This window comes from Hyla sarda, unplaced genomic scaffold, assembly GCF_029499605.1.
Source record: "Hyla sarda isolate aHylSar1 unplaced genomic scaffold, aHylSar1.hap1 scaffold_592, whole genome shotgun sequence".
In the NCBI taxonomy this organism is placed as follows: domain Eukaryota; kingdom Metazoa; phylum Chordata; class Amphibia; order Anura; family Hylidae; genus Hyla; species Hyla sarda.
Window position 1 is genome coordinate 99287 of NW_026610606.1, and position 12380 is coordinate 111666.

Consider the following 12380-nt stretch of genomic DNA (forward strand, 5'->3'; position numbering starts at 1 on the left):
AGGGGAGGAAGACTTGTGGATAAACCCCCTTTTTAAATTTTCTTGGATGTACTCCGTCATGGCTTGTGTTTCCGGAGCGGACAGAGGATAGATTCTGCCCCGGGGTGGAGTAGTACCAGGGAGGAGATCAATAGGACAGTCATAAGGCCTGTGAGGAGGCAAAGTCTCTGCTTGTTTTTTGCAAAAAACATCAGCATATTCCAAATAGGCCTTGGGGAGACCTGGTATCGGAGGAGCCATAGGGTTTTGACTGACAGGACTGGGAGCAGACATAAGACAGTTTTTGTGGCAAGTAGTACCCCAGTTCTTGATCTCCCCTGTGGTCCAATCGAGGGTTGGGGAATGGCATTGAAGCCAAGGTAGTCCAAGAAGAATTTCAGAAGTGCAGTTAGAAAGGACCAGAAATTCAATCTTTTCATGATGGGGTCCAATGCACATTAAAAGGGGTTCCGTGCGGTAACACACAGTACAGTCCAATCTTTCATCATTAACAGAGGCGATGTAGAGGGGGCTGGCGAGACTGGTCACTGGGGTGTTGAACCTGTTAACGAAAGAGGCCAAAATAAAATTTCCAGCAGATCCGGAATCCAAGAAGGCCACAGCTGAGAAGGAGAAGGTAGAAGAAGAAATCCGCACAGGCACAGTAAGATGTGGAGAAGCAGAGTTCACACCTAGAGCTGTCTGACCTTTGTGCGGAGTCGGAGTGCGTCTTTCCTGACGTGGAGGTCGGATAGGACAATCCTTCAAGAAGTGTTCGGTACTGGCACAGTACAGGCATAGGTTCTCAATGCGGCGGCGTGTCCTCTCTTGAGGTGTCAGGCGAGACCGGTCTACATGCATAGCCTCCACGGCGGGAGGCACAGGAACAGATTGCAGCGGACCAGAGAAGAGAGGAGCCGGGGAGAGAAACCGCCTCGTGCGAACAAAGTCCATATCCTGGCGGAGCTCCTGACGCCTTTCGGAAAAACGCATGCGGGTGGCCAGATGAATAAGTTCATGCAGGTTAGCAGGGATTTCTCGTGCGGCCAGCACATCTTTGATGTTACTGGATAGGCCTTTTTTAAAGGTCGCGCAGAGGGCCTCGTTATTCCAGGACAATTCGGAGGCGAGAGTACAGAATTGGATGGCGTACTCGCCAACAGAAGAATTACCCTGGACCAGGTTCAGCAGGGCAGTCTCGGCAGAAGAGGCTCGGGCTGATTCCTCGAAGACACTTCGAATCTCCGTGAAGAAAGAGTGTACAGAGGAAGTGACAGGATCATTGCGGTCCCAGAGCGGTGTGGCCCATGACAGGGCTTTCCCAGACAGAAGGCTGACCACGAAAGCCACCTTTGACCTTTCAGTTGGAAATTGGTCCGACATCATCTCCAAATGCAGGGAACATTGTGAGAGAAAACCACGGCAAAACTTAGAGTCTCCATCAAATTTATCCGGCAATGATAAACGGAGGCTGGATGTGGCCACTCGCTGTGGAGGAGGTGCAGGAGCTGGCGGAGGAGATGGTTGCTGAAGCTGTGGTAGAAGCTGCTGTAGCATCACGGTCAGTTGAGACAGCTGGTGGCCTTGTTGCGCTATCTGTTGTGACTGCTGGGCGACGACCGTGGTGAGGTCAGCGACAACTGGCAGCGGGACCTCAGCGGGATCCATGGCCGGATCTACTGTCAGGATTTGGCAGGCTGGAGGTGGATCCTCTGTGTCAGAGAGGGATTGGCGTGGACCGTGTTGGTGGACCGGTTCTAAGTTGCTACTGGTTTTCACCAGAGCCCGCTGCAAAGCGGGATGGACTTGCAGCGGCGGTAGCAACCAGGTCGTATCCACCGGCAACGGCTCAACCTCTCTGACTGCTGAGATAGGCGCGGTACAAGGGAGTAGACAAGAGCAAGGTCGGACGTAGCAGAAGGTCAGGGCAGGCAGCAAGGATCGTAGTCAGGGGCAACGGCAGGAGGTCTGGAACACAGGCTGGGAACACACAAGGAACGCTTTCACTGGCACAATGGCAACAAGATCCGGCAAGGAAGTGCAGGGGAAGTGAGGTATTATAGGGAAGTGCACAGGTGAAGATACTGATTAAAACCCATGCGCCAATCAGTGGCGCACCAGCCCTTTAAATCACAAAGACCCGGCGCGCGCTAGCGCCCTAGGGAGCGGGGACGCGCGCCGGGACAGCACAGATGGGGAACGAGTCTGGTAAGCGGGTCGGGATGCGCATCGCGAGCGGGCGCGTCCCGCATCGCGAATCGCATCCCAGCTGGGGACATTATCGCAGCGCACCCGGTCAGCAGGTCTGACCGGGGCGCTGCGAACAGGAGAACGCTGTGAGCGCTCCAGGGAAGAGCGGGGACCCGGAGCACTCGGCGTAACACCAACACACCTGGCCATTCAACTGCCTGTTGGGCCTGAATCCTGAAACAAAGGACTGCAGCCTACTCCCATGCCTGTCCTTGTTCATCATACTTGCTGTAAAGGGTCCCTGAAGCTAAGTATTTCAGTATTATATTCTCTGTGTGTTTCATTTAGTATAGTTGTATATTTTAAGGAAAATCCACCTAAATGGCCAACGGATAGTGTTTTCTACCATAATCGTTGTATATGTGTCTACTTACACTGCGGATTTAAGTTTCTAGCTATTTGTAAAATCTTTTTCTCTTTTCTCTCTTAGTTAGAGTGTGTTTTAGCTAGCTGTATATTAAAATATCATTATTTCTGCCAGTATTTGGGTGTGTAGTGTTAATTTGTGCATTGGATATTAGGATATAACTCTTCCAAAATTCCTAAATAGGTTGGTCTGTGGGGAGTTTATGAAGGCATTTGGTCTCCGGTAATACTGCTCAGTTAAGTGTCTATGCACCTGGTCTGTGAATATATTGTATTCACAACACCGCATGGTGGCCGCCATTTTGGTCTGATATTTTGTGCCCCAGATGCATGGTCTGCAGATTCTAACTGGTCGTAAAACCGTTGGTGCCAAATCCAATTTAACCCCAGAGCCATGAACCACAACAACCTGGTTATGGAATGCCAGCGAAGTGACACATTTGAAACTGCAAGTTTTCTACTAATTGGTGAGTCGCTCCTCTTATCTTTTTGTGATTACAATGTTCATGCATAACTTTGTAGCATGTAGCGCCACCCACAGGAGCCCAGATCCATGAAATACCAACCACAATCACTATATTTCACCACAGTTATAATTAAGTGACAGTGCCAGATTTTTCTTTTCTTTGTGGACATTGTATCTTGAAGACTTTATTTAGCTGAGGGATCCTCTATCTATGCTCTGTGAATGGGTACAGTCTCTTTGTAGATATCTTGAAGACTTTATTTAGCTGAGGGTTCCTCTATATATGCTCTGTGAATGGGTACAGTCTCTTTGTAGACATCTAGAAGACTTTATTTAGCTGAGGGTTCCTCAATCTATGCTCGGTGAATGGGTACAGTCTCTTTGTAGACATCTAGAAGACTTTATTTAGCTGAGGGTTCCTCTATATATGCTCTGTGAATGGGTACAGTCTCTTTGTAGACATCTTGAAGACTTTATTTACCTGAGGGTTGCTCTATCTATGCTCTGTGAATGGGTACAGTCTCTTTATAGACATATTGAAGGCTTTATTTAGCTGAGGGTTCCTCTATCTATGCTCGGTAAATGGCTACAGTCTCTTAGTAGACATCTTGAAGACTTTATTTAGCTGAGGATTCCTCAATCTATGCTCTGTGAATGGGTACAGTCTCTATGTAGACATCTTGAAGACTTTATTTAGCTGGGGGTTCCTCTATCTATGCTTGGTGAATGGGTAGAGTCTCTTTTAGACATCTTGAAGGCTTTATTTAGATGAGGGTTTCTCTATGTATGCTCAGTGAATGGGTACAGTCTCTTTGTAGACATCTTGAAGGCTTTATATACCTGAGGGTTGCTCAATCTATGCTTGGTGAATGGGTACAGTCTCTTTGTAGACATTTTGAAGGCTTTATTTAGCTGAGGGTTTCTCCATGTATGCTCGGTAAATGGCTACAGTCTCTTTGTAGAAATCTTGAAGACTTTATTTAGCTGAGAGTTGCTCTTTCTATGCTCGGTGAATGGATACAGTCTCTTTGTAGACATCTTCAAGCCTCTATTTAGCTGATGGATCCTCTATCTATGCTCTGTGAATGGGTACAGTCTCTTTGTAGACATCATGAAGACTTTATTTAGCTGAAAGTTGCTCTTTCTGCGTTTGGTGAATGGGTACAGTCTCTTTGTAGACATCTAGAAGACTTTATTTAGCTGAGGGTTCCTCAATCTATGCTCAGTGAATGGGTACAGTCTCTTTGTAGACATCTTGAAGACTTTATTTACCTAAGGGTTCCTCTATCTATGCTTGGTAAATGGGTACAGTCTCTTTGTAGACATCTTGAAAACTTTATTTAGCTGATGGTTCCTCTATCTATGCATGGTGAATGGGTACAGTCTCTTTGTAGACATCTTGAAGACTTTATTTATTTGAGGGTTCCTCTATCTATGCTCGGTGAATGGGTACAGTCTCTTTGTTGACATTTTGAAGACTTTATTTAGCTGAGGGATCCTCTATCTATTCTCAGTGAATGGGTACAGTCTCTTTGTAGACATCTTGAAGACTTTATTTAGCTGAGGGTTCCTCTATCTATGCTCTGTTAATGGGTACAGTCTCTATGTAGACATCTTGAAGACTATATTTAGCTGAGGGTACCTCTGTCTATGCTCTGTGAATGGGTACAGTCTCTTTGTAGACATCTTGAAGACTTTATTTAGCTCAGAGTTGCTCTTTCTGCGCTTGGTGAATGGGTACAGTCTCTTTGTAGACATCTTGTAGACTTTATTTAGCTGAGGATTCCTCAATCTATGATCTGTGAATGGGTACAGTCTCTTTGTAGACATCTTGAAGACTTTATTTAGCTCAGAGTTGCTCTTTCTGCGCTTGGTGAATGGGTACAGTCTCTTTGTAGACATCTTGTAGACTTTATTTAGCTGAGGATTCCTCAATCTATGATCTGTGAATGGGTACAGTCACTTTGTAGACATCTATAAGACTTTATTTAGCTGAGGGATCCTTTATCTGTGCTTGCTGAATGGGTGCAGTCTCTTTGTAGACATCTTGAAGGCTTTATTTAGTTGGGGGTTCCTCTATCTATGCTCGGTGAATGGGTACAGTCTCTTTGTAGACATCTTGAAGACTATATTTAACTGATGGTTCCTCTATCTAAGTTCTGTGAATGGGCACAGTCTCTTTGTAGACATATAGAAGACTTTATTTAGCTGATGGATCCTCTATCTATGCTCTGTGAATGGGTACAGTCTCTTTGTAGATATCTTGAAGACTTTATTTAGCTGATGGATCCTCTATCTATGCTCGGTAAATGGGTACAGTCTCTTTGTAGACATCTTGAAAACTTTATTTAGCTGATGGTTCCTCTATCTATGCATGGTGAATGGGTACAGTCTCTTTGTAGACATCTTGAAGACTTTATTTATTTGAGGGTTCCTCTATCAATGCCCGGTGAATGGGTACAGTCTCTTTGTAGACATCTTGAAGACTTTATTTAGCTCAGGGTTCCTCTATCTATGCTCGGTGAATGGGTACAGTCTCTTTGTAGACATCTTGAAGACTTTATTTAGCTCAGGGTTCCTCTATCTATGCATGGTGAATGGATACAGTCTCTTTGTAGACATTTTGAAGACTTTATTTAGCTGAGGGATCCTCTATCTATTCTCAGTGAATGAGTACAGTCTCTTTGTAGACATCTTGAAGACTTTATTTAGCTGAGGGTTCCTCTATCTATGCTCTGTGAATGGGTACAGTCTCTATGTAGACATCTTGAAGACTTTATTTAGCTGACAATTGATCTATCTACGCTTGGTGAATGGGTACAGTCTCTTTGTAGACATGTTGAAGACTTTATTTAGCTGAGGGTTCCTCTATGTATGCTCGGTGAATGGGTACAGTCTCTTTGTAGACATGTAGAAGACTTTATTTAGCTGAGGATTCCTCTATCAATGCTCAAGTAATGGGTACAGTCTCTTTGTAGACATATTGAAGACTTTATTTAGCTGAGGGTTCCTCTATTTATGCTCGGTGAATGGGTACAGTCTCTTTGTAGACATCTAGAAGACTATATTTAGCTGAGGGTTGCTCTATCTACGCTTGATGATTGTGTGCAGTCTCTTTGTAGACGTCTTGAAGGCCTTTTTTAGCTCCTTGTTTCTCAGGCTGTACACTATGGGGTTCAGTAATGGAGTCACCACTGTATAGAACAAGGAGAAGGCCGTACTCACCCCAAACTCTTGTCCTTTGTTGGGAATGATGTAAATGCCGCATAATGTCCCATAGTATATACAAACCACAGTTAGGTGGGAGCTGCATGTGGAGAAGACCTTTCGTCTCCTGGTCAGTGACTGGATCTTTAGTATGGAAGAAATGATACAAGTATATGAGGTTATAATGAGGAGTAATGGTGTAATAACCAAAGTGACCACGATAATCGTGATTTGTATCTGGAATACGGAGGTTTCTGAACACGACAGCTGTAAGAGGGGATAGAGGTCACAGAAGAAATGGTGGACAATGTTAGGACCACAGAAGTCAAACTGGGACACGTTCGTGATCTTTACAGATATGACGGACAGGCTCAAACACCAGCACAAAATGGCCAGAGATATACAGCGCCTCATGTCCATGATAGATGTGTAACGTAAGGGATCACAGATCGCAAAAAAACGATCGTAAGACATGGCGGTGAGAAGAAGACATTCCGAGCTGAGAGCGAATGAGAAACTGACGTACTGAGCGATGCAGCCCCATAGAGACATTAGCCGGGAGTCTATGTACAGGAAATGGAGGGTGCTGGGGACAATGGTGGTGACCAGGATGACATCAGAGATAGAGACTTGTGTCAGGAAGAAGTACATGGGGCTGTGGAGGTTCTTACTGATGGACACCAGGAGGACGATCACCAGGTTCCCGCACATTGTCCCAGAGTAGATCAGTACCAGAAGACAGAAGAGGATCAGCCGGGAGACCTCGGAGATGGGAAATCCCATGAGGATCACAGTGGTTATACTGCTCATGTTGGATCCGGAGGTGACCTTCAGAGATATGATAATAAAGAGCGTCATGTGATCTTTAGATAATGATAATAAAGAGCAACATGTGACCTTTAGATAATGATAATAAAGAGCGACCTGTGACCATTAGATTAGGATAATAATGAGAGTCATGTGACCTTTAGATAAGGATAATAAAGGGGTCATATACCGTAAGTGATATAGGAATCATATACAGTAAGTGATATAGGGGTCATATACAGTAAGTGATATAGGGGTCATATACAGTAAGTGATATAGGGGTCATATACAGTAAGTGATATAGGGGTCATATACAGTAAGTGATATAGGGGTCATATACAGTAAGTGATATAGGGGTCATATACAGTAAGTGATAGAGGAGTCATATACAGTAAGTGATATAGGGGTCATATACAGTAAGTGATATAAGGGTCATATACAGTAAGTGATATAAGAGACATATACAGTAAGTGATATAGGGGACATATACAGTAAGTGATATAGGTGTCATATACAGTAAGTGATATAGGGGTCATATACAGTAAGTGATATAGGAGTCATATACAGTAAGTGATATAGGGGTCATATACAGTAAGTGATATAGGGGTCATATACAGTAAGTAATATAAGGGTCATATACAGTAAGTGCTATAGGGGTCATATACAGTAAGTGATATAGGGGTCATATACAGTAAGTGATATAGGGGTCATATACAGTAAGTGATATAGGAGTCATATACAGTAAGTGATATAGGGGTCATATACAGTAAGTGATATAAGGGTCATATACAGTAAGTGATATAGGGGTCATATACAGTAAGTGATATAGGGGTCATATACAGTAAGTGATATAGGGGTCATATACAGTAAGTGATATAGGGGTCATATACAGTAAGTGATATAGGGGTCATATACAGTAAGTGATATAAGGGTCATATACAGTAAGTGATATAGGGGTCATATACAGTAAGTGATATAGGGGTCATATACAGTAAGTGATATAGGGGTCATATACAGTAAGTGATATAGGGGTCATATACAGTAAGTGATACAAGGGTCATATACAGTAAGTGATAAAGGGGTCATATTCAGTAAGTGATATAGGGGTCATATACAGTAAGTGATATAAGAGTCATATACAGTAAGTGATATAGGGGTCATATACAGTAAGTGATATAGGGGTCATATACAGTAAGTGATATAGGGGTCATATACAGTAAGTGATATAGGGGTCATATACAGTAAGTGATATAGGAATCATATACAGTAAGCGATATAGGGGTCATATACAGTAAGTGATATAGGGGTCATATACAGTAAGTGATATAGGGGACATATACAGTAAGTGATATAGGGATCATATACAGTAAGTGATATAGGGGTCATATACAGTAAGTGATATAGGGGTCATATACAGTAAGTGATATAGGGGTCATATACAGTAAGTGATATAGGGGACATATACAGTAAGTGATATAGGGATCATATACAGTAAGTGATATAGGAATCATATACAGTAAGCGATATAGGGGTCATATACAGTAAGTGATATAGGGGTCATATACAGTAAGTGATATAGGGGTCATATACAGTAAGTGATAAAGGAATCATATACAGTAAGCGATATAGGGGTCATATACAGTAAGCGATATAGGGGTCATATACAGTAAGTGATATAGGGGTCATATACAGTAAGTGATATAGGGGTCATATACAGTAAGTGATATAGGGATCATATACAGTAAGTGATATAGGAATCATATACAGTAAGGGATATAGGGGTCATATACAGTAAGTGATATAGGGGACATATACAGTAAGTGATATAGGGATCATATACAGTAAGTGATATAGGAATCATATACAGTAAGCGATATAGGAATCATACAGTAAGTGATATAGGGGTCATATACAGGAAGTGATATAGGGGTCATATACAGTAAGTGATATAGGGGTCATATACAGTAAGTGATATAGGGATCATATACAGTAAGTGATATAGGGGTCATATACAGTAAGTGATATAGGGGTCATATACAGTAAGTGATATAGGGGTCATATACAGTAAGTGATATAGGGATCATAAACAGTAAGTGATATAGGGATCGTATACAGTAAGTGATATAGGGGTCATATACAGTAAGTGATATAGGAATCATATACAGTAAGTGATATAGGGATCATATACAGTAAGTGATATAGGAATCATATACAGTAAGTGATATAGGAATCATATACAGTAAGTGATATAGGGATCGTATACAGTAAGTGATATAGGGGTCATATACAGTAAGTGATATAGGGGTCATATACAGTAAGTGATATAGGGGACATATACAGTAAGTGATATAGGAATCATATACAGTAAGTGATATAGGAATCATATACAGTAAGTGATATAGGGATCGTATACAGTAAGTGATATAGGGATCGTATACAGTAAGTGATATAGGGGTCATATACAGTAAGTGATATAGGAATCATATACAGTAAGCGATATAGGGGTCATATACAGTAAGTGATATAGGAGTCATGTACAGTAAGTGATATAGGGGTCATATACAGTAAGTGATATAGGGGTCATATACAGTAAGTGATATAGGGATCATATACAGTCAGTGATATAGGAATCATATACAGTAAGTGATATAGGAATCATATACAGTAAGTGATATAGGGATCGTATACAGTAAGTGATATAGGAATCATATACAGTAAGTGATATAGGGGTCATATACAGTAAGTGATATAGGAATCATATACAGTAAGTGATATAGGAATCATATACAGTAAGTGATATAGGGGTCATATACAGTAAGTTATATAGGGGTCATATACAGTAAGTGATATAGAGGTCATATACAGTAAGTGATATAGGGGATCATATACAGTAAATGATATAGGAATCATATACAGTAAGTGATATAGGGATCATATACAGTAAGTGATATAGTGGTCATATACAGTAAATGATATAGGAATCATATACAGTAAGTGATATAGGGGTCATATACAGTAAGTGATATAAGTGACATATAAAGTAAGTGATATAGGGGTCATATACAGTAAGTGATATAGGAATCATATACAGTAAGTGATATAGGGGTCATATACAGAAAGTGATATAGGGGTCATATACAGTAAGTGATATAGGGGTCATATACAGTAAGTGATATAGGGATCATATACAGTAAGTGATATAGGGGTCATATACAGTAAGTGATATAGGGATCATATACAGTAAGTGATATAGGGGTCATATACAGTAAGTGATATAGTGGTCATATACAGTAAGTGATATAGGGGTCATATACAGTAAGTGATATAGGAATCATATACAGTAAGTGATATAGGGGTCATATACAGTAAGTGATATAGGGGTCATATACAGTAAGTGATATAGGAATCATATACAGTAAGTGATATAGGGGTCATATACAGTAAGTGATATAGGGGTCATATACAGTAAGTGATATAGGGATCATATACAGTAAGTGATATAGGGGTCATATACAGTAAGTGATATAGTGGTCATATACAGTAAGTGATATAGAAATCATATACAGTAAGTGATATAGGGGTCATATAAAGTAAGTGATATAGTGGTCATATACAGTAAGTGATATAGGGGTCATATAAAGTAAGTGATATAGGGGTCATATACAGTAAGTGATATAGGGGTCATATACAGTAAGTGATATAAGAGTCATATACAGTAAGTGCAATAGGGGTCATATACAGTAAGTGATATAGGGGTCATATACAGTAAGTGATATAGGGGTCATATACAGTAAGTGATATAGGGGTCATATACAGTAAGTGATATAGGAATCATATTCAGTAAGCGATATAGGGGTCATATACAGTAAGTGATATAGGGGTCATATACAGTAAGTGATATAGGGGACATATACAGTAAGTGATATAGGGATCATATACAGTAAGTGATATAGGAATCATATACAGTAAGTGATATAGGGATCGTAAACAGTAAGTGATATAGGAATCATATACAGTAAGTGATATAGGGGTCATATACAGTAAGTGATATAGGGGTCATATACAGTAAGTGATATAGGGGTCATATACAGGAAGTGATATAGGGGTCATATACAGTAAGTGATAGAGGGGTCATATACAGTAAATGATATAGGAATCATATACAGTAAGTGATATAGGGGTCATATACAGTAAGTGATATAGGGGTCATATACAGGAAGTGATATAGGGGTCATATACAGTAAGTGATATAGGGATCATATACAGTAAGTGACATAGGGGTCATATACAGTAAGTGATAGAGGGGTCATATACAGTAAATGATAGAGGGGTCATATACAGTAAGTGATATAGGTGTCATATACAGTAAGTGATATAGGGGTCATATACAGTAAGTGATATAAGGGTCATATACAGTAAGTGATATAGGGGTCATATACAGTAAGTGATATAGGGGTCATATACAGTAAGTGATATAGGGGTCATATACAGTAAGTGATATAGGGGTCATATACAGTAAGTGATATAGGGGTCATATACAGTAAGTGATATAGGGGTCATATACAGTAAGTGATATAAGGGTCATATACAGTAAGTGATATAGGGGTCATATACAGTAAGTGATATAGGGGTCATATACAGTAAGTGATATAGGGGTCATATACAGTAAGTGATATAGGGGTCATATACAGTAAGTGATATAAGAGTCATATACAGTAAGTGATATAGGGGTCATATACAGTAAGTGATATAGGGGTCATATACAGTAAGTGATATAGGAATCATATACAGTAAGCGATATAGGGGTCATATACAGTAAGTGATATAGGGGTCATATACAGTAAGTGATACAAGGGTCATATACAGTAAGTGATAAAGGGGTCATATTCAGTAAGTGATATAGGGGTCATATACAGTAAGTGATATAAGAGTCATATACAGTAAGTGATATAGGGGTCATATACAGTAAGTGATATAGGGGTCATATACAGTAAGTGATATTAGGGTCATATACAGTAAGTGATAAAGGGTCATATTCAGTAAGTGATATAGGGGTCATATACAGTAAGTGATATAGGGGTCATATACAGTAAGTGATATAAGGAGTCATATACAGTAAGTGATATAGGGGTCATATACAGTAAGTGATATAGGGGTCATATACAGTAAGTGATATAGGGGTCATATACAGTAAGTGATATAGGGGTCATATACAGTAAGTGATATAGGAATCATATACAGTAAGCGATATAGGGGTCATATACAGTAAGTGATATAGGGGTCATATACAGTAAGTGATATAGGG

The 12380-nt window shown here is 40.6% G+C and overlaps 1 protein-coding gene across 1 annotated transcript; it reads right to left on the reverse strand.

Annotated features, from left to right (window-relative positions):
- Positions 1 to 6145: 6145 nt before the first annotated feature.
- On the reverse strand, positions 6146 to 7126 carry LOC130340494 (olfactory receptor 8H1-like). The gene has a single exon (XM_056554190.1). The coding sequence runs from the start codon at positions 7124 to 7126 to the stop codon at positions 6146 to 6148; it is 981 nt and encodes a 326-aa protein (XP_056410165.1).
- Between the last annotated feature and the right edge of the window lie 5254 nt (positions 7127 to 12380).

Bases quoted from the DNA above. Each gene is read 5' to 3' on its own strand.
- LOC130340494 (XM_056554190.1), bottom strand. From the start codon at position 7,126: ATGACGCTCTTTATTATCATATCTCTGAAGGTCACCTCCGGATCCAAC.